The sequence below is a fragment of the Rutilus rutilus genome (assembly GCF_951802725.1).
Source record: "Rutilus rutilus genome assembly, chromosome: 1".
NCBI lineage: Eukaryota > Metazoa > Chordata > Actinopteri > Cypriniformes > Leuciscidae > Rutilus > Rutilus rutilus.
Genome location: NC_140209.1, coordinates 73,587,519 through 73,610,602, shown reverse-complemented (window position 1 = coordinate 73,610,602; position 23,084 = coordinate 73,587,519). Strand labels below are relative to the sequence as shown.

General features: G+C 42.3%; 2 protein-coding genes across 2 annotated transcripts in view; both read right to left on the bottom strand.

Moving 5' to 3' along the window:
- The window catches only part of LOC311305800 (uncharacterized protein), a 1,224,369-nt gene that overhangs the window by 978,198 nt on the left and 223,087 nt on the right, over positions 1-23,084 (bottom strand). The gene's annotated exons all lie outside the window — the stretch shown is intronic.
- LOC311305896 (protein NLRC3-like) overlaps positions 1-23,084 on the bottom strand; it is a 39,965-nt gene that overhangs the window by 4,068 nt on the left and 12,813 nt on the right. Inside the window, exons 8-10 of the mRNA XM_084433870.1 lie at positions 19,268-19,438; positions 12,307-12,480; positions 11,574-11,744 (exon numbers count right to left, since the gene is read on the bottom strand). Of these exons, the coding sequence (XP_084289996.1) occupies positions 11,574-11,744; positions 12,307-12,480; positions 19,268-19,438 (516 nt within the window). The remainder of the gene's footprint in view (positions 1-11,573; positions 11,745-12,306; positions 12,481-19,267; positions 19,439-23,084) is intronic.

Here is a 23,084-nt window from a genome sequence, read left to right as displayed (position 1 = left end):
CTCATTACCGCAGTAGTGATTTCACCTACTGGTCTAACACCAGCTTTCAGAGTAAACTTCGTTTCTCACTGCCACAGCAGTGATTTCGGCCAGCTTTCAGGGTACATCCAGGCCCGTCGCCAAGGGGGGGCATTGTGATAAGACAACGTCCCCCCTAATCATCATGGTCATTCAGTGAATTTACTATTGAAAACAAACAACCTTAATTCAGTGGATTTGGCCATTCATTTATTCAATAATGAAATGTCTTCAGCAGTAGGCTATTTAGCTCAAAGGAGCTCTAATATCGACAATGGTAAGTTTAAATTGTCTTCCGTAATATGAGTAGGAAATCAGTCGGAGCCGCAGCAGGCAAGGCCCTGGCCACAGACTTAATGATGAGGTGGTGACGCGTTCATGTAACCAGTGGGTGACATCACTGCCACTTACACACTAAAAAACTGTCACAAAGAACCGGCATAGTAATGATTATGAAGGTGTCAAATAAAGCAAGCAGACATTTTAATTGTTTATTAACCCCCTGGGGTCGACAATCGCGCTGGCGCGCTTTTTTTCTTATTAGTTCAAAAGAGACTCAAAATACTCTGTTGACTTGTAGTGTTGTGCTTTTTGCCAAATAAAGCAAAATAAACATGATGTGAGTTCTGCTTTCTCTCTGTCAGTGAAGTCAATTCTGAAATAGTGTTGCACGGTGCACGATACTTCAAAAGTATCGCGATTCTCGGAAATTAAAAACGTCACGATTCCTAAATGTATTAGTATCGATACTTCTAAGAATGACCGCGTTCCAGATTTGTAAGGCCGGCGACACACTGGCTGCGTGGCGTGAGCGTCTCAGCTGCGTGGCGTGTCCGTTTTTATTTCGGCTCCCATGTTAACAGGTTAGAGCTAGCACACTGCCTGCGTGACACGCGCGCCCGAGCTGCACGGAAAACGTGTGCATGCTAGAAATAGAACCGACGCCTATTTTTCACGCGACACGCAAGCGTGTTGGAAGCGTTTCCAGGCAAAATAGATTTGGAAAAGATGTGTCTATGCATTTTGACACGAATACATATTAATAAATGACATTTTGATGTTTGAAAGTCTCTAGGTTTTGACATAAATGCAGATATAAATGTAGTTTAAAAAAATATTATCGATTTTCAAATACTGCACCTGCCAATACAGAACGAAATATTCTGTAGCCTATTTTGCCGGCAACACTGCCGACGTTGTCTTTGCTGCTATATATTTATGTTTAACATGAAGCATAGGCCTTCCAGAACTCTATCCCCATATGTCAAATATATCACCAATGAGGCTTATCATACGTTACCAATATTAAACATTGTTTAATATAATCACTGTTCATATTTTTATTCAAAGTTCAGAATCAAGATAAAGTTATTACCGGTAACTCTTATGTTTCTTATGATAAATGAGATAATGCTGCTTAATTTATTATTTTCTTTACCTTGAATGTCATTGCTCTAATTCATTTTTTATATTTTGATATTTCATATTTTGTTCAAATGTTTAATATATCTGTTCATATGTTCATTTATTAGTGTGTTATATGATTAGAATGTTGTCCCGGTTCTAAAATAAAGCACAGCAATGATATTTGAGAGTGTTGCTCCCTTTTCAGGAAAAGTATCGAAAAAGTATCGAAATCGCAATTCTTGACTTGGTATCGGTATTGAAACAATAATTTTGGTATTGTGACAACACTATTCTGAAACGAGTCCGAAAATCAACCATAACTCAGCGAATACTCAGTCAAACAGGCATACAGATACATAGGCATGAGGCTTGAATTATATTCTTTTAAATGAAGTAATTTTTATAAAAAACAAATATTCTCAGTTTATGTAATATGTATGAAAAGAGAGAGATGTCACTCATTCTCATCTGACTCCGCCCACGTTTATTCAAACGCAAATAAAAAGCTGGATAACACACACAGCGAGTTCACTTTCAGACTCCTGTACTTTACGACGCTGTGAGGAATAATACTATCTTAATAATAATCCTGGAAAATTTACCTCAGAAGTGCTGGAAGTTTAATTTCGAGGAGCAACGGATCCGGCTGAGGAATAGGTCAGTTCTATATTTGCTTTGTTCTAATCGCAATAGTGTCTGTACACGCAAAAAGACTGTTTAAATATGAATCGTGTTTTTGTGAGTGAATGAATGAACAGCTTTTACCAAACTCTATTGCTATACTGAGATGAGTAAAAATCGACTACAAAAATTGGATAGATTATAAAGTTTTTACTGTAAAATACTGCCACATCTAATAAGCTAAAATGTTGCCAATTTCTGCTCATGTGTTTTATATATATATATATATATACATACTGTATAATACATACATGCATCCGCCCCGACCTCCGACTTTCACGGTAGTCCATCCAGTCACTGATTGCGACCATGGGTGGAAAAAAAGCACATCGAGGTGCTGGTGTTCTAGCTACATATCACATATTTGAGCTTAATTTTTTACAAATTATTTAATTTAAATTTGGGTAGGAAAAATTCAAGTGGAAATACATTTTCCTCACTGTATATATATATATATATATATATATACACACACACACACACACACACACATTTATGAATACTTAAGATGTAAAAGCCTCTAAGTGCCATCTGAAATTTTCTTCTAGTTTGATCATTTTTATCAAGCTTGTATGTTTATGTTCAGTTATTTCACTTTAATGGCAATGAAAAGGACCTATTAATTGTCATTAAAGTGAAATTACTGAACCTAAATATACAAGCTTGATAAAAATGCTCATTTTAGAAGAATTTTTTTTCTTTTACATCTGAAGTCTTCATGTATACACATATATATGAATGTGTGTGTGTGTATATGTGTGTATTGTATCTGACCTCAGTGCGTTACCCTACATGTGTATATATATATATACATATATATATTAGAGCCCGACCGATTTATCGGCCGGCCGGTATTATCGGCCGGCCGGTATTATCGGCCGATATTAGGCATTTTCCAAACTATCGGTATCGGCATTTGTAATGGCCGATAAATGAATATTTCAAAAATAAAATAAAAACGGACGAAACACCCTTCAACCATGTCATGAGTGTTGGCGTTGTATAGTTTGTCCACCAGAGGGCACTCTACACCGTCCCTGTTGGCAACACTCGTGTATAAACGCGCCACACATCCTGCAACCTGCTGATCCAGAGAGAGTCGGGCTCGGGCAGAGAGAACCAGTTATCCGCGAGTGAGATCATCGGTGATGTGTGTTCATGGTAGGGGTGTACGATATGACGATTTTTGATCGTGGACGATTAAAATGTCTCCACGATCTGCTTTTGAAGAAATATCGTAGTATCGCGCATTCTGTCAGTTGCTATTCTGGCGCCCATCATACTGAACAATGCAACGTATATTCACATAAAATGTTAACGCAGCGGAAAGGGACACTGCAGTTCATAAAAGTTCATAATTTGCATGTGCTTTGATGCCTTGTCGGTTAAACATTTAATTCGCGTGCTGATGCGCTGTTCTAACATGTGTTTCTCAGCGCGTACATCATGTGAAGCTCACATGCACTAAAAGCCTGTCTACCAGCGCTGGACTAAGTTATCTTTCGAGTCTTATTGTGCTAATACTGTCAAATACACACAAGGTTTACATAAACAAAGTCGGTGATGTCTAAAGTGAAAGCAAACTTGAGAGAAAATTGAGAGAAAATCTGCTTGTCAAATGCGTGTATATTAGACGCGTTGCGCGCAGCTCTTAAAGAGACAGTAGTAATAGTAAACACGTTGCAGACTGTCGTTCAGCCGCAGCATTAACGAGTCACATAATGGATTTAGATCGCTAAATAGTAGGTTTTAGAAGGCAGGCAGCAACTGATGATTGAAAATGATTCTCTAATTTTCAATTCATTGACATGGTTTTTTGGAATATTGAATTTGTTTGGTATAGCTCTTTTACTTTAACTTTAGTAATTATAATTTATTTACAGTACACAGACTGTTAAAACGTACTCGGTTACTAACGTAACCTCGGTTCTCTCTAGAGAGGGAACGAGTATTGCGTAAGCTAGCTTACGCTGCGGGAAAGTCTCCTTTCACGAGATACTGAAGCCAAAAATTATCCTAATTTTTTAAAACTTGTCAACGCAGTGCGGCAGCCTGCAGACCTAGGGCAAGCGAATCGCGTGCCTATTGGCTGCTCTGCGGCAACTGCAGCAGCCTATGGCTGAGCCTTGCGCGTGACGTCACGTCCAATGAGCGCGCTTGGCGCGCTTAGTGCGTCACAGCCCGTCATTAGGGGTGTGGCTTAGCGTATATAAGCAAGGAACAGAGGCTGCTTCGCTGGTTTCTGTCGCATGAAGCGAAAATGAGCTCGTGGCGAGAGCACGGCGGGTTACGCAATACTCGTTCCCTCTCTAGAGAGAACCGAGGTTACGTTAGTAACCGAGTACGTTCTCTTACGAGAGGTTCTCTCGTATTGCGTAAGCTAGCTTATGCTGCGGGAACACCTTTGTCAACGCCGTGCGCGCGCCCAGCATCCTGAATGAGTCCCATGGGGAGCCCAGGGAACGCGAAGCGGAGCTGGGCGGCCAAGATACCACAGTACACAAGCACATAATATGGGGCAGGGAGCGGCACAGCCGGTCCAACTAACACTTCCATATAGTGCAGCTCAACCAGTAGAGCTAAATCAGCAGCGTAGCCCGCGCACAGACAGTGGGCTGGCTTACGCGAGACTTAGACTGATAGCACTTTGGCCTGCAAGGCGGGAACTTCCAGGTTGTAAAACCTAACAAATGTGGAGGGGGAGGCCCAGCCTGCCGCTGCACAAATGTCATGAATGGGAATCCCACTGGACCACGCCCACGATGAGGCCATGCCTCTGGTGGAGTGTGCCCGAATGCCCAAGGGGCACTGCAGGTTTTTAGATGCGTAAGCAGCTGCGATAGCATCGACTATCCATCTGGACAGAGTGTGTTTCGAGGCGGCGAGACCCTTGGTGCGCCCACCAAACGAAACAAAAAGCTGCTCTGAACGCCTGAAGGCGGCGGAGCGCGAAATATAGCTTCTCAGCGCCCTAACTGGGCAGAGGAGGTGACTATCTGCCTCGCAGCCAGTATTCGGCAGGGCTGAAAGGGAAATGACCTGCGCTCTGAAGGGAGTGCCCAAAGTTTTTGGGACGTACCCATGCCTCGGTCTGAGAATAACTTTAGAGTCATTGGGTCCGAACTCGAGGCACGCAGCGTTAGTGGATAACGCGTGAAGGTCTCCCACACGTTTTACTGAAGACAGAGCTATCAGAAAAACGGTTTTGAGCGTGAGGTATTTCATATCCACAGTTTCTAAGGGTTCAAAGGGATGTGCTTTCAGTGCGTCTAAGACCAGTGAAAGATCCCACATAGGAACCGAAGGGGGTCGCGGGGGGTTCATCCTCCTGGCTCCTCTAAGGAAGCGGATGACAAACTCGTTCCTTCCTAATGCGCGGCCCGGCTCTGAAACAGAGAGCGCTGAAATGGCCGCGACATAGACTTTGAGCGTGGAGGGGGACCTGCCCGCGTCCAGTAGCTCTTGAAGGAAGCACAATACTTGCGAGACCCCACATGTCTGTGGATTGAGCCCTTTGGTAGTGCACCATTTGTTAAACACAGACCATTTAGACGTGTAGAGCCGCCTCGTGGAGGGGGCTCTAGATTGTATGATCGTGTTCATCACCCCTTCTGGTAGATCAGCATGTAATTGTTGAGGCTCCACGCATGCAGAGACCAGTGCTCTGGGTGGGGATGCCAAATCGAGCCGCGGGCTTGAGAGAGAAGGTCTCTCCGCACCGGAATCGGCCAAGGGGCTGAGTCTGCCAATTGTATGAGTTCCGGGAACCAAGCTTGGTTCTCCCAGAACGGGGCTATGAGGAGCACTGTGTGGCGCGCTTTCCTGACTCTCTCGATAACCTGAGGCAGCAGAGAGACTGGTGGAAAGGCATATAGCGGGCCGCTGGGCCAAGACTGGGCCAGCGCGTCCTCGCTCTTTGAAAAGAACGCTGGGCAGTGCGCGTTGTCTTTTGACGCAAAGAGGTCGACTTTCGCTCTGCCAAAGCGGCGCCACAGCGACTGGACTATTTGGGGGTGTAGAGACCACTCCCCAGGGGGAACATTGTCCCTGGACAGTCTGTCGGGGCCCTCGTTCAGATGGCCAGGCACATGCGATGCTCTCAGAGAGCGCAGAGAGTGCTGAGCCCATACGAGGAGGCGTTCCGTCAGGGCGCAGAGTTGCTTTGATCTGACACCGCCCTGGCGGTTCACATAGGCCACTACTGAAGTGTTGTCCGTGCGGACTAGAACATGGTGACCATGGAGGAAAGGGAGGAAGTGCATGAGCGCTTTCTCGACCGCGAGCATCTCTAGACAGTTTATGTGTAGGAGATTCTCCTGGTCTGACCAGTGGCCAAAGACCGGTCTGCCTTCGAAGAGCGCTCCCCAACCTAGGTTGGACGCGTCTGTCGAGACAACTTTCCGGTGTGAAACCACTCCCATATTCACTCCTGTGTGATACCATTCGGCTGCTAGCCAGGGCTGCAGGGCTGAGACACAGACCTGAGTCACTCTGATTAGCGAGCCGCCGGTCGCCCAGGCTCGATGGGATACGCGCGTTCTCAGCCAGCGTTGAAGCGGGCGCATGCGCAGTAAACCCAGCTGAAGAACCGCTGCAGCTGAGGCCATATGCCCCAGAATGCGCTGGAATGCCTTCAGGGGAACCCGGTTGCCTTCTTTGAAGGATGCAGCGAGGCGCTGGATGCGGCGCGCGCGCTGCTCTGACAATCTGGCCGTCATCGCCACCGAGTCCAGTTCTATTCCGAGAAAGGAAATCGACTGCCGGGGCGAGAGCGAGCTCTTGGTCCAGTTGACCGCTAGACCCAGACCCTCCAGGTGGTCGAGTAACGCTGTTCTGTGAGACACAAGTTCTGTCTCTGACTGCGCTAGAACGAGCCAATCGTCCAAGTAGTTCAGAATTCGCATTCCCTGACTCCTCAGGGGAGCGAGAGCCGTGTCCATGCATTTCGTAAATGTACGGGGTGCTAAAGACAGGCCGAACGGCAGGACTGTGTATTGATAAGCTCGACCGTCGAAGGCGAATCTCAAAAATGGCCTGTGACGGGGAGTTATCTGGATCTGGAAATAAGCGTCTTTCAGATCGAGAGAGATAAACCAGTCTCCTGGGCGAATTTGCGCGAGGATCTGTCTGGTTGTAATCATCCTGAACGGCCGTCTCATGAGAGCCTTGTTCAGATGTCTCAGATCTAAAATAGGTCTTAATGCTCCGTCCTTCTTGGGAACGAGGAAGTAACGGCTGTAAAAGCCTGACTCGCTCAGGGAAGGATGTACCTGTTCTATGGCCCCTTTTCGCAGCAGCTTTGTTATCTCTGCTTGAAGCAGATGTGCTGTTTCCAAACTCACTTTCGTTTCCGTCTGCGCTAGAAAGCGCGGAGGGCGACGAGCAAATTGGAGCGAATAACCGTGTCTTATGGTGTTGAGCACCCATTCTGACGCGCCCTGAATAGCCTCCCATGCTTTTGCATGCATGGCTAGGGGTCGAATGGTCTCTGGGTTCAGATCGCCGCGTTGCGCGGGATGGGGAACCTGTATCAGAGAAGACGGGGCGGCGCGCGCGCCGCCGATGCTCGGACACGAGGGCAGAAGAACAGGGCTGGCCGACTGTGCAGAATTTAGTAGCTCGATCTCGGACGATGGAGCGTGAACTGCTGTCAAACATCCCAGGCGCGAGAGCGGCGTGGGGATTATGGTGTCTGAAAGTGGGCGCGCGTGCTCGTGAGCTGGCGCGGGATTTGCACTTATGACACGGCCAGTGTTTGGGGGCTTTATGAGGTTTGCAACCTGTCTGGCAGAGCGGGCAGTGGGCAGGTGTGAGCACAGGGCTGTGGGCACATTTCCTACACTTGATGCTCGAGCGGAAAGTTTCCGCTTTAAGAGATAGCGCTCTGGACGCGTTGCCATGGGAACCTGGTCTGTGTGAGGCAGTGAGCACACGGGAGTGGGCACTTTTTCTATACTTAATACCCCTGCGGCTTGAGCCGTGGCAAATTGAGGTAACTGAGTGACAGAGCGAGCAGCGAGTAGTTGTGAGCACGGAAGTGTGGGCACATTTACTACATTTAGAACTCGAGCGGTGTGTGGCCGCTTTATGAGAGAGCGCTCTGGGCGCGTTACCATGGGGATTGTACTTGTGTGAAGCAGTGAGCACATGGGTGTGGGCACATTTTCTACACTTAAAGCACTTATACTCTTTTTGAGATTTATCTGGGTCGCCGTGAAAACGGCGTTTGTGTGCAGGCGAGCGAGTGTTAATACTGGCTCGTTGGCTGCGGTGTGTGCTGCTGCAGTAGCCTGAACATAGGGGACTGACAGAGCTGTGCGTTTTGATGGCGGTCCGGCCGTAGCGGGACTCAACCATCTTTTCCTCCTTGCGGATGCTAGGAGGACTTCGCGGGCTCGGGCTTCAACACGATCTTGGACCGCGGGCCCCGTGGGGGCGGCGGTCTGTGACGGCTGGTCGAGCGCGACCTGGGGCGATTGCCCTGGCGTCGCTGCGAAGCGCTGGGAGGCTTGGAAGAGCGCTGGTTAGAGCTGCGCACAGGAGGCTGAGTTTGAGGGCGGCCTGTGGCTGAGCTCGAACGGCGGGGCAGGAAGAGGTCCATCGCCTGCGAAGCCTTCTGTACTTCAGAGAACCAATCCACAATTCCGCTGACCGCAGGGCCAAAGAGGCCGGTGGGCGAGAGTGGTGCGTTGAGAAACACAGCGCGCTCTGACTCACTCATGTCCGCGAGCGTCAACCAGAGATGTCTGTCGATGACGGTGAGCGCGGCCATGGATCTGCCGATGGCTTGAGCAGCGGTCTTGGTAGCGCGCAGCGCGAGATCCGTAGCGCTGCGCAGATCGGTAAAGGCAGACTGATCCGAGCCCTTCTCGTCCAGTTCACGGAGGAGGTCGGCTTGAAGGATCTGAAGAATAGCCATTGAGTGCAGGGCGGAAGCAGCCTGGCCGGAGGCGGCGAAAGCGCGGCCGGCGAGAGCTGAGGTGGTCCTGCAGGCTTTAGACGGCAGGGCAGACTTTGAGCGCCATCTAGCAGACGGCGGGCAAAGGTGCGTTGCCACAGCATCCTCAACGGCGGGGATGCCGTTATAGCCGTTCTCGGCGGCTCCGTCCACCTGGGAGAGAGCCGAGGAGACTGGCGAGCGGAGTCTGGTGGAGAACGGAGCGTTCCAGGACTTAGAGAGCTCGGCGTGGAGCTCAGGCAGGAAGGGTGCTGACCTAGAGGCAGGCGCAGGGCGGCGGCTAGGCAGAAAAAACCCGTCGAGGCGATTGGGCTCCGGCTCCTTAGGTGGGGACCAATCCAGTCCCATTCTCTCGACCGCTAAAGTGAGGAGGCGGAGAAGCTCTGCGTCAACACTAGCGCGGGTTCGAGAAGACTCCAGAGTCGAGGGGGCGGAGCGGTGCGAGCCCGACCACTCCTCGCTGTCAGACGCGAGCAGAGAGCAGCTGTCAGCGGCATCATCTGCATCGTCCCCCAGGGCGACGGCAGTGCGGGCAGTGGCCGGCCGCTGCGCGTCGGAGAAGGGTGGGGGGGAAGGAGAGAGCGAGGCTCGCGGGAGAGGTTCCGGCGAGCGCTCAGCTGTAGCGTCCAGTTCCGGCGGCCTTTGAGAGCGACGTTTCTTCTTACGTGGCCCGGAAGAAGCGGCCGGAGAAGATGGAGTTTCTTCAAGTTTAGCGAGTCGAGCCCGTAGGGTCGACATCGGTAACTCCTCACACTGTTCGCAGCCGCCCTCGGAGAGAGCGCGAACAGCGTGGTCAAAACCCAGGCAGAGAGCGCACAGCACGTGGCGGTCTCCGTCGCTGAGCGAGGCTCTGCACGAGCCACAGGATGTGCGAGGCATTTGAAACAACGCCTCGCGCTCTTTTAGATGCAAGTGTGTCGCGGCGGACACACACACACACAACACAGAGCAGAAAAGGATATATGTGCCGGATGGCGCAGCAGGCAGGGAAGGCTGAAGGCGGCGAGCGGCCGGCGTCCTCAGGCTGAGATCCTCGGCGTGCTGGTCGCTGGATTCAACGGCGGCTTCCTCGGATATCAGCGATGCGAAGAGCTTCGCTGAAGAGACAGAAATCAGCGAAGCAGCCTCTGTTCCTTGCTTATATACGCTAAGCCACACCCCTAATGACGGGCTGTGACGCACTAAGCGCGCCAAGCGCGCTCATTGGACGTGACGTCACGCGCAAGGCTCAGCCATAGGCTGCTGCAGTTGCCGCAGAGCAGCCAATAGGCACACGATTCGCTTGCCCTAGGTCTGCAGGCTGCCGCACTGCGTTGACAAGTTTTAAAAAATTAGGATAATTTTTGGCTTCAGTATCTCGTGAAAGGAGACTTTCCCGCAGCGTAAGCTAGCTTACGCAATACGAGAGAACCTCTCGTAAGAGAACCAGCTTCAACTGGAAGTAAGTAAAAGTGTTAAATGTTTAAAACCAGACTGTTTTTTGATCATTAAAAAATATATACTTTTGATGTGCAATTGTTTAGTCATTGAGACTGTAATCTAAGGCTTTTTTTTAACATAATCCCTTCTGGAAAATGGTTTATACAGCCCACATACATAGAACAGGCAGATATTTTGCTATTGAATGTTGTGTAAGTCCAGTTTATAGGAAATGGGTCTAATATCCAGTTTATTTTCAAAATCAAAATATCGGCTTATAAATCGGCTCTTTTCGAGTTAATATCGGCATCGGCCCCCAAAAATCCATATCGGTCGGGCTCTAATATATATATATATACACACACACACACACACACTGCTTGTGATATTGCATGAATGAATCAACAGAGATACACACACGCATACTATTGATTCATTCATGTTTATTAATTGATGGTAATATCACAAGCAAATAAATTACTTTTTCCTTACCAAAAATCAACATCTGTCATTGTTCACAGGTTTATGTGTGTGTTTTTTTTTTTTTTTTTTTTTTTTTTTTTGAGGTAAAATGTATTGGCTAAATGATATTTAACTTAATTGAGAAATTACACAAAAGCTCTCGACAAAGGCGTGATCTGCGAGCTGACCGATGACTCCTCTGAATTGTGAGCACGAACGACGTAAAAACGCAGACGAAAGCAGAAAGAAGAACTAAAAACATTGCTCTAAGTTGGTGCAGTCAGTGGAATGGGCTCTTTAAATTTTTGCGCATGTTTTTAACGCATGTAGTACGTCCGGACTCCATTCATACTACCCGTATTCATACTATATAGAGCGTACTTTTTTAAGGGTTGCGAAGAACGTTCTAATTTAAACGTAGTACCTAGATTTCGGACGCAGCTTTAGTCATGGAACACATGAAAAAGTGCCATAATCATGTGACATTCTGGGGATTTTTCAAAAGTGGGGTTGCAGCTTAATAGTTTAATTGACTGTTTAATTTTATTACTTTAAATTGTTCTGGCTCTGTGTGACTGAGGGAAAAAATGCTTAAAAGTAATATAATAAATAAATGAGCAATACTCACGTCAGTGTGTTGAGTTGACAGTGTTTATCCTGCAGTAGAGCAGCGATCTGATTCACTCGTGTGTCTCCTAGTTTATGTCCACTCAGATTCAGCTCTCTCTGGAGTAACGGGTTTATACCCACAACTCTATTCACATACTGACAGGCTTCCTCAGCAGCAGGACTCACAAACCTGCAGAAGAGGCAATTCAGGTATCAACTAAATGTCCACTGCATTACAAAAAATGATTGATACGATAAAAAACGTAATTATTGTTTTAAAGACAAGCTTAAGTTAGTTATTTAGATGTCAAATTTTTCTTTAAACATTTAAATAAGTGTGAAATTAAGATCTTTCTGTCTTTAAAGCAGGAGGAGTGAGAAACGTCAGCACAGAGAAAACTGGCTTGTGAAACTGCATGTTTGAGAACATCTGGAGACTCATAGACCTGGTGCAGAGAGATGCAGTGAATCTGGGCTTGATGGAAAACTATTATTGTTACTTATCAAGGTATACTCCTGAATGTCAGCACACATATGCTGACCCATAATGTCTATTTGACCTGTAGCTCGTATCACAACTAAACTGTGTTGACGGTTATCATCATCATGACAGAACCTGCAGAATCTGATCTGATCTTGATCATTTTGATGCAACAAATTGTACAGCTTATTATATAACTAAAATAATATATTAGTTATGAATATTTAGCCTGCATATAGCTAATTCAGTAAATTATTTGATCCCGTCTCACCTCAGTGTCTTCAGTTGACAGTCTGGATCCTGCAGTAAATCATTGAGCTCTTTCACTCCTGATTGTCCAGGATCATTTCCTGTGAGATCCAGCTCTATCAGGTGTGAAGGGTTTGATCTCAGAGCTAAAACCAGATCTTTATAACCTTCTTCTGTCAAACTGCAGTTAGAGAGTCTAGAACAGAGAGCAAAACATTCAGCTGATTAATCAGTTAAACCTGAACAATATAAATCCTTAAACTGAATTTAATTTTATTCTTCATACAAATGTATTGAAAGTCAGTTGCAAAAACCGACAATTGAATATGGAGGCAAACAAAAGGCTCAGTGAACTTTAATATGTTAGACATCAACATCCCTTTCAAGATTGCAATTAACTAAAACTGTACAACTCTGAAAGTCTATGATCTGAAAATGGTCGGAAAATTCCATTAAAATGCTGTGGAAGGACTTGAAACACAGCTCATGTTGGAAAGCCTACAAATGTCACTGAGCTGAAGCAGCTTTGCAAGGATGAGTGAGACCAGGTGCGCAACTACCCAGTGTCAGAGGGGTATGAAGCAACAAATTTGGAGAACAATTTAACAATTCTTTGAGTGGTGGAGTTGAAACGGGTTACATGCTTATTTCACAGATAAGAATAACATGTTAATTTGATTCAATGGTTATTTAAAGTTTTACTAGGCTTTTTCAGCCACACTTCAGAGAACTTTAGAGCGCTAATGTCTGTTAACATGAATATTTGAAAGCCTCCAAGCACAGACATCACACTTTAAATTAGGGCTGCACGATATTGGGAAAAAATTACATTGCGATATTTTTTTCCCCAATGATATATATTGCGATATTGCGAGCCATCAATCCAGGCTATAAGACTGCTTTAAAACTTTCACAGAGACCTCAAACAGAAAGCACAAAGCTTTTCTTTAAAGCAAATTTAGTTTTGTATTAATTGTATCTTAATTTTAATCAGTGTTTCATTATCCAATTTCCTAGATTTAATAAATAGAAAGTAAATATAGCAGACAATAGATAATCACGACGCCAGCGCCTGAACTGGAGCTTAAGCTATCATCCATGAACTGAAACTCAGCGTATAAGGTAGCCTACTCACCTCACACACCAAAAAAAAAAAAAAATATATATATATCTATCATCTACAGAAATCTCTACTTTTAAACAGAACCATTCAAAACAACATAAAACTATGTAATCCATATGAAATGTGCATTTCTCTCCAGCGCGTTCACTACTGCGAAGATCGCGAGTCAATATCGTCAACTTCATCTTTGCAGCCGACACAGAAAACACTTGTTTATTAAAGCAGCACTCAGTAGCTTCGGGATTTCTTCGCTGTATTCTCGCTTCTTGCTCGCAGGTTTCTCTCTAGAGCTCCCCCCACAGCTTCGGAATAGATATTTGACAACACTGTTGTAAAAACTCTTTGGTGATTCTCAGACACCAGAGGCTAGTAGATCAACGACATCAAAGCAGATGGGATATTCTTTAAAACGTCTTCTTCATTCGGGTTCGAACAGCGTGAAGGAGCGCAATAATGACAGCATTTTAGCAGATTTCTTTTGGCCGTAAAGCAATTGTTTACATCGCGAGACCTGATATCACGCGATACTTCCTGCCGCGGCGGCCGGCGGCCCGCCGTCTCAAAGTTGCAAGTGCGAATTTTCCGCTCACGGGCACCAGGGGGGTGCGAAACGACCACCATTCAACCCGAAATAAGTAATATAACCATTCCAATGACTCCGAAGCTGTTCAGTTAAGGTAAAAAAGTTACTTAGTTCACCTTTAATAAACAATTAAAATGTCTCATTGCAATATTTTACATACTCATAATAATTACTTTTGCTGGTTCCTTGTGACAGCTTTTAGGTGCCGTTTACATGAACGCGTCACTGCATCAGCACCGAAAATATATATAGAGAGAGAGAGAGAGAGAGAGAGAGAGAGAGAGAGAGAGGGAGAGAGGGAGAGAGAGAGAATAAGATTTTTTTTTACTTATTTTGAGGAATTATAGCCTAATGAACAAACAAACATCTGTTAAGATGTGAATGTTGGCTGTGAGCAGTGAGCAGCAGCACAGCGAATCAATCACTGTGCAGGCACGCGGAACGTGCATGTGACCCCAGCAACAAGACATACAACAAACTCGTGTTTACTGTGTGCTACCCTGGTGCTACCTTTCTCTTAATACACCATGGGTGCTACTACCCTTCACATCGCATGTTCCAGCGATGTGACTATCGCTCATGCGCACATCGCAATGTTGATGTTAAAACAGAATATCGTTCAGCCCTACTTTAAATCCTACCTGTTGCCTTTCACCATCCACTTATTTACCTGCTTTTGGTATCCCTTGACATGCCATCTCACTTTCCCTCTTTCTTTTTCTATCTTTAGCCCCGACAGTTTTTTTGCTTTATCCATCTTTTTCAACGACAATTCACTACTCGTACCTGTTCGCTCAGTGCTCACGGCGCCCCTCGCAATATTACGCTCGCGATATCTTCAATGTCAAAATTCTATGATGGAATCTTATGAGGGCGCCTACTCTAGCCTGTTAGTCCTCTAAAATGTTATATAACATTGATGAAATGCAGAAATGATTTAGAAATGCACAACAGCAGCTACATATAGAAAATACCTAAAAAAAGAATTGTAATTATTTATTTATTTTACCATCGCATGGTGCTGCGCCCCTATGCGCCGCATATAGCACATACCCACTTTTTAAGCCACTGAGTGAGACAAACGGACCAAAATACCTTAATACTGGTGTAAAACACTCATAAACTACAGGAAGTGTTTGGTCGAGACTAGCTGCAAAGCTGAAAGCAGAATCAAAGATACACAGCTCCCTCAAAAGCACTAAAATATATTACAATTATATACAATCTTAACCCTCTGGAGTCTGAGCTGTTTTCTGGGCCCTGGAGGTGTTCTGACATGCTCTGACATTTGTGCTTATTTCTGTTACTTGTGACATTTTCATGGCTAAAGTCTAATTACACTGTATTCAGCACAAACTCTGCTACAATAATATATCAGCAGCATGTGTGTCAAAGTTTGTAGTTTTGAGATAATGACATTTATGCGTGGTTTGTAAAAATACAAAAAAAAATTCTCACTGAAATAAGCTCATGAAACCCATACTGATTATTTCTTCACAAGACTTTTGAAAATTGTATCACGTAGCCTAGAATATTTGCTCTAAAACTATGTGAAAATCACCCTGACTGCTCATTCAGATAAGACAATATATTGATTTAAAATTTTTACGACGTGTTTTGTGTTAGAAAGCTTTATGCGGGAGCTCATTAACCCTCTGGGGTCTAAGGTGTTTTTGGGGTCCTTGAGATGTTCTGACATGCTCTTACATTTGTGCTTTTTTCAGTTGCTTATAAACATATTAATGGCAAAGGTGTAATTACACTCTATTTAGCACAAACAGGGCTACCATAATATGTGAGCAACATGTATGTACATGTTTGTATTTTTGAGAAAATAATGTTTATGCATGGTTATTGAAAAAACAAAAAATGAAAATGTCTGAAATAAGACCACAAAACACATACTAAATATGTGTCAATAAGACTTCTGAATAATGCATTTTGTCGCCTAGAGTTTTTTCTTCAAAATGATGTGAAAATCATCCTTCCTAATCATTCACATAAAACAATACATTGATTTAAATTTTGTACGACACTTTTTGTTTGGAAAGGCAATATGCGGGTGGGCGTGATTCACACCTGAGGAGACGATGGGCCCCCGCATAATCAGGCTGCATACGTAATGAGCCTTTCATTCAGGTGTGTGACTGAGCCACAAGAAAAAATGCAAGGACAATATATATATATAATTGGTTCACAGTTGTTGTTGTTTTTTCCACAAATTGTGCTTGCAAATTGTATAATATCCAAGGTAAACATTTCTAGTAATTGAGCAGTTAATTGTTCTCATACTGTATTTTCAGATTTGGAATATATTCTCTACCCAAATGTGTCACTAATAAAGCATAATAAAATTATTTAAAGAGAAGGCTTATATTGACCTTTTAAGATTTTGTTTACATCTATCCTTGTATGTATATATATATATATATATATGTATATGTGACCGATCACGGAAAGTAGGGACACAAGTCGGTTCTGGGGCATTTTGAGTTATTCACAGATTCTGAAAGTGTAGTCTCCAAGCTTTCCAACGATGTGTAACACATGGAAATCTGATAATATTTGGAGAAGTTGTGGCCATTTGAAGGTAGGCACTCAAAAAACACAGGGCTCATTTACATATCATTTAGATAAACCATACCCCCTGTAAAGCTCCCCCCTGTGCTTTACAGGTCAGGAAAATCAGGTCATCAAAAAGGTTAGGAAAATGTGCCACCAAAAAAAAAAAAAAAAAAATTGGCAAACAGGTAATATATAAATAAATGTCTCTTAGCATCTACCGATAAAACTGTATAGGCAACTCTTATGTACACTGAATAAAATAATAAGATAAACTCTAGACAATGTTCAAATCAAAAACAGGATGTGCTATGTGATAGGCTATATATATATATATATATATATATATATATACAGTATGAGTATGAATCCAAGTATGAATCAGAATCAGGATAGATTTTATTGCCATTGTCAATGAAAGGTTTCACAGACTAGGAATTTTCTTCGGTGTACTCGTGCAACATGAAACAAACTTTTGCTAATGATAAATAATAAGCAATAAACTATGGAAATAGGCATAGGCGTAATTTGCGGATGGGACAAGTTCCCACCACTTTTTGCCAGGGTCGATATTGTCCCCACCACTTTTCGTCCCCGTTCGTTTTTTAAATAAGAGACTAGCGCTGAAATGTTTTTTTAAATCAAGTGATCAAAGTGCTCGTTTCCGCTGCGATCAGTGGTGCGGATACAGTTTTTCTCGTGTGGCTCGCGCACACACCGCACTGTCTTTACTCGGACGCGCGATTCAATCCGTTGCGTTACGGATACTCTCTATTCGTTCTGGTGAAACCACAAAGCATAATGCAAACGTTTGCGTGTCCCTGCTTGATATACAACCACTGATGAACATAATCGGTTTTGATGAGAGAAAAAAACTCTACGAGAAAAAAAAAAACCTATACGAGGGCGGATTCGAACCAAGATCCTCTGACACCGTTGGCGAAAGCTCTCCCACTGGACCATTAAGATACACGTTGGTTAAATAGGCGGTATTAGGCTACATCTCATTAAACGACAAATTAAACCCCATGTAACCTTCTATTTAAATCAATTGCTGGACATCGTAATGTTATTGGCGTCCATCTTCATTGAATTTTGAAATCAGAATTTTTTAAATAGCCTAAGTAGCCACGCTGTTCCCTTCTTCGTGATCTCAACTAACAGATTCTGCAAAAAAACGAAAATCACCAATTTTGAAAAAAAACGCTTCTTTCTCATTTTGCTCAAAAGTTGTGCTGCCGACTTGTGTCACTGGTTTCCGTGATGGGTCACATATATATACTTTTTTTTTTTTTTGGCTATTTTATTAAAAAGGTTATACAATTACAACAACAATTAAAATTGTATCAATATTTCCAGTGTAATCTTTCTTTGTAAAAACTAAAGTATACATTTTATCATACGTAATTCAATTCATATGAGCAGAAATTGACAACATTATAGTTTTTACTGTAAAATACTGCCACATCAAATAAGCTTATATAATCTATCCGATTTTTACTCATCTCAGTATAGCAATAGAGTTTGGTAAAAGCTGTTCATTCATTCACACACAGAAACGCGATTTATATTTAAACAGTCTTTTTGCCAGCTGTAGCTACATAACAGCGCGCATCTGTGCGTTCATTCATTCATACATAGAAACGCGATTCATATTTAAACAGTCTTTTTGCCAGCTGTAGCTACACAACAGCGCGCATCTGTGCGTTCATTCATTCATACATAGAAACGCGATTCATATTTAAACAGTCTTTTTGCCAGCTGTAGCTACATAACAGCGCGCATCTGTGCGTTCATTCATTCATACATAGAAACGCGATTCATATTTAAACAGTCTTTTTGCCAGCTGTAGCTACATAACAGCACGCATCTGTGCGTTCATTCATTCAGCGTGTACAGACACTTGCGATTAGAACAAAGCAGATATAGAACTGACTTATTCCTCAGCCGGATCCCTTTGCTACTCGAAATGAAACTTCCAGCACTTCTGAGGTAAATTTTCCAGGATTATTATCAAGATAGTATTATTCCTCACAGCGTCGTAAAGTACAAGCGTTCTGAAAGTGAACTCGCGGTGTGTGTTATCCAGCTGATGTGGGCGTTTCACAGGTCTGTATGGGATCGCCTCACATTTGCGTTTAAATAGCGCACGCTCTCCATGGGCGGGGTCACATTAAAACTTAATGAGCTGAGATGAGAACGACTGACATCTCTCTCTTTTCATACATATTACATAAACTGAGAATATTTTTTTATATAAAAATTACTTCATTTAAAAGAAGAGAATTCGAGCTTCATGCCTGTGTGTCTGTATGCCTGTTTGACTGAGTATTCGCTGAGTTACAGTTCATTTTCGGATGCGTTTCAGAATGGACTACACTGACAGAGAGAAAGCAGAACTCGCATCATGTTTATTTTTCTTTATTTGGCAAAAAGCACAACACTTTGTTTTTATTGTGAGTATACACAAAAATAATACACACTTAACAGGATCAAGTGATGTAAAACACAAGTATGTAAGATCAAAATCAACAGAGTATTTTTCGTCTCTGTTGTACTGATAAGGAAAAAAACGAGCCTATCGTGCCGGTGCGACAGCCGGCCTCAGGGGGAAACAAAGAAATGCAACTTTTATTTATAACTTTTTGAATCTGGCATCGTCCTGTCAGTCATTGCACCTTACTTTAGTCATGTGACTCCTGTGGCTCAACTTACCTCAGTATCTCCAATTTACAATTTATATTCTTCAGTCCAGTGCAGAGCAGCTTCACTCCTGAATCCTGCTGATTATTATTGTTCATGTTCAGCTCTTTCAGATTGGTATCTGATCCAAGAACTGCAGCCAGAGCTGAACAGCTTTTTTCTGTTAAGTTACAATCATTTAACCTACAATAAATCACAACACAGAATTAGATGGCACACATACAATACATTTTCTATAAGCAAATATTAAATACATTTTCCTTTTTTTTTTTTTACATAAACAGCATACAATGCATTCAAACAGCATTCATCTACAAAAAAATACTATTTCCAGTACATTAGCATTTTTTATTCAGTGACAAATTTCCTAGATAAAATATTTGCGTTAAGATTTATAGCTATAGGATTTCTTCTCTATTTCTGTCACCTGATGGAGTTTGGGTTCTTGCCACTGTTGCCTCTGGCTTGCTTAGTTGGGGACACTTAAAATTCAACAATATTATTGACTTGACTTGATTGCACTGACACTATTAGATGAGACAGTTCACAGTTTTATGGCAAGTTAAAGGCCTTTCACTATAATTCTAAAAATGCCTTCATTCACATGTACATGTCTTTTTGTTATAAAATCTTTAATGATTTAAGTAAAGCTAAGATTACTTAAACCTAAGAACCTAAGAAATTGTATTTGTATTATTTCAAGATTAAGTTTAACCAACGACTGATGCCGATATCTTAGAGAGCAGGGTGATCAATGGGTGATATATCATTAATTTAAAGATAGTAAAAAAGCACCCATAACAATTACTGAAATTACATTTATAGTTAATTTTACTTAATATTTACTAAATAAAAAAAACATTGAAAAAAAAACATTTTGAACTTTTTTTGTAGAATGAACAGGCTTTTGATAAATGTTTATTTGTAAATCTCTCAATCTACATATTACATTACATTATTATTACATTAAACTACAGAATTACTGATAAAAATAAGCATTTAAAATGTCTCATTACTAGGAGATACAGAGGGACTGTCACGATGTGGTGCAGGCAGAAGAAGACGAAGGAGAATCTAAAGTTCCAATGCAAACTTTTGCTCACAATATAAATAATACAGGTACATAGAAGACGGGCAAAAGGTTCACACACACTAAATACGACGGAGTTTGGACAAGGACTGACTGAACAGAATGGAACTTAAATACAAACACAGATTACACTGATTAACAGAACACAGGTGAGATAGATGACGATTAGTGGTCGACCGATATTGGTTTTTTGATGGCCGATGGCCGATGCTGATATCTTAGAGAGCAGGATGGCCGATAGCCGATGTAAAGCTGATATTATTATTATATACTTTATATTTATTTTAATCAATATTTTATCCATTTTAAATAAATTAGAAAACAAATCGTTAACCCTCTGAGGTCGACAAACGCGCCCGCGCATTTTGCTGGATTTTCTTCACATTGTAGCACTATAAACTTAAATTACTCCGTCATTTATGGTCATACAGAAAAAATAAATATAAAAAAATAATCTGTGATATTTCTACTTTTGTATGTGTCCACTTACAATCAAATAAAAACATTGTGCTTTTGTAAAATAAAGAAAATAAACAAGGTGTGCGTTCTGCCTCTCCGTCGCGGTGAACTTTTTTTTCTTGAGCACGTCTATAAACTGAAACCAAACTCAGCGAATACTTGTCACACATTTATGAGCCATATACCTTTATAAACATTTAAGTGTGTACTTTTAAATGATCAGATTCAAACTGAAAACAAATATTCTATGTTTAAGTAATTTGTATAAAACCAACAAGATGTCCAGCTTCTCAAACGCTTCCTAATTATTTTTTTATTTGACCACGCCTACGAGCGCAAAAGACATTCACATGCAAATCTCCACATGGAACGCGAACGCGCTCATTACCTCAAAAACAAAGCACCAACAAACTTCACAAGTCTCTGCTTTTCGTCGAGTTTGAAAGACGTGCCGTGAGCTTACATTGGCTTTACCTCAGAAGAAGAAGAACGCGATTTGAAGACAAGAAAGATGTTAGGTAAGAAATTCTTAAATATTAGTTTGTTATTGTTGCATAAATTTCACATTGCAGTTGAACTGTTGCTAGATATATGGTGAATATTATATTTAGACCCGTGTTTACTGTTACTGTGTTTGTGGATATCTGCTCAAACATAGATATGTATAATATGGTAACCATAATGTTTCATATTTTGGAGCGAGCTCTGGTTTTGAATGTATCATATTTGGAGCGAGCTCTGGTTTTGAATGTATCATATTTGGAGCGCGATCGCGTTTGAAACGCACTGTGCATAGCCTACTGCTTACAAGGCACAACAAACCTGGTGTTCATTATATTATATACTGTTGGAAACATTTGTGTGTGTGTGTGTGTGTGTGTGTGTGTATGTGTGTGTGTATTCTGTGAATTTTAAAAAGCAATTTTAACCAGAAAAATCTAAAATTTATTCCCAATACATTTTAGAACTATATTCCATATTTCTCTTGATATCAGTATGTTCACTTTTTTTTTTTTTTTTCAGGGACCAGATGCCACTGACATAAATCTCTGTACATGAACATGGTAAAGTGAAAATCAAACACCTTGGAAATGAAAGGTATGTACAATGTTTTTAGGAATGGCAGAAAGGTCTCTGTCTTTGGATCATTGTTTTCAATAAGTGCTTTTTTGTCATTTGTTGTGCATATTTGGATTATGTTGTGTTGTAAATAAATCCAATCAAAAAGCCATTCTTTTTTAAATCTCCTCATTCTTTGTGCAAGGTTGCTCAGAATGACAGGGCCTGTTAACTCCTAATAGGGCCATTAGGGAGTGTCTTTGTCTTTCTCAGGTGTGAAAAGCTTGCATATTAATGAGATGATCCGCCCCTTCACATATTGCTTTTTCACACAAAACACGTCTTAGAAATTTTAAATCAATACATTGTCTTCTCTGAATGAGCAGTCAGGGTGATTTTCACATAGTTTTAGAGCAAATATTCTAGGCTACGTCATACAATTTTCAAAAGTCTTGTGAAGAAATAATCAGTATGGGTTTCATGACCTTATTTCAGTGACAATTTTTTTTTGTATTTTCACAAACCACGCATAAATGTCATTATCTCAAAACTACAAACTTTTACATACATGCTGCTGATATATTATTGTAGCAGAGTTTGTGCTGAATACAGTGTAATCAGACTTTAGCCATGAAAATGTCACAAGTAACAGAAATAAGCACAAATGTCAGAGCATGTCAGAACACCTCCAGGACCCAGAAAACAGCTCAGACCCCAGAGGGTTAAAATAAACATGCTTAGATGGCAACTTCTTGAATCTGCAATCCTATTACAGTATTTTTCACAAATAAAGTAATTGTTTAAAAATATATGAATATGTTAATAAAAAGGAAGCAAACACTGTAACAGGGCACTCAGTAATCTGGTAATATCGTGCGCACTGGTAATCATATTTTTGCAAATAAAGTCAAGGTAACGCTAATATTACATACAGCACACAGTGAAAACTATATGAATATGACACAGTGGATATAGCACAGCATATTTTAATATGAAGGATTTAAAGTTTTTCGATCGCGTCTCCTGTGAAGCTGATCTTCTGTTTGCATTCACTCACTTCACTCGACCGTCACTCGCAGTCACACGTTTATCAGGCTACAAATGCACACCTTACAAGATATCACAGCTGGATTCCATTAAATCTGCAAGGTTTGTGATATTAAATGTTTATTAGATATTCAGAGATTTGTTTAAATGAGAAAGATGCGCATTTGCTGAATG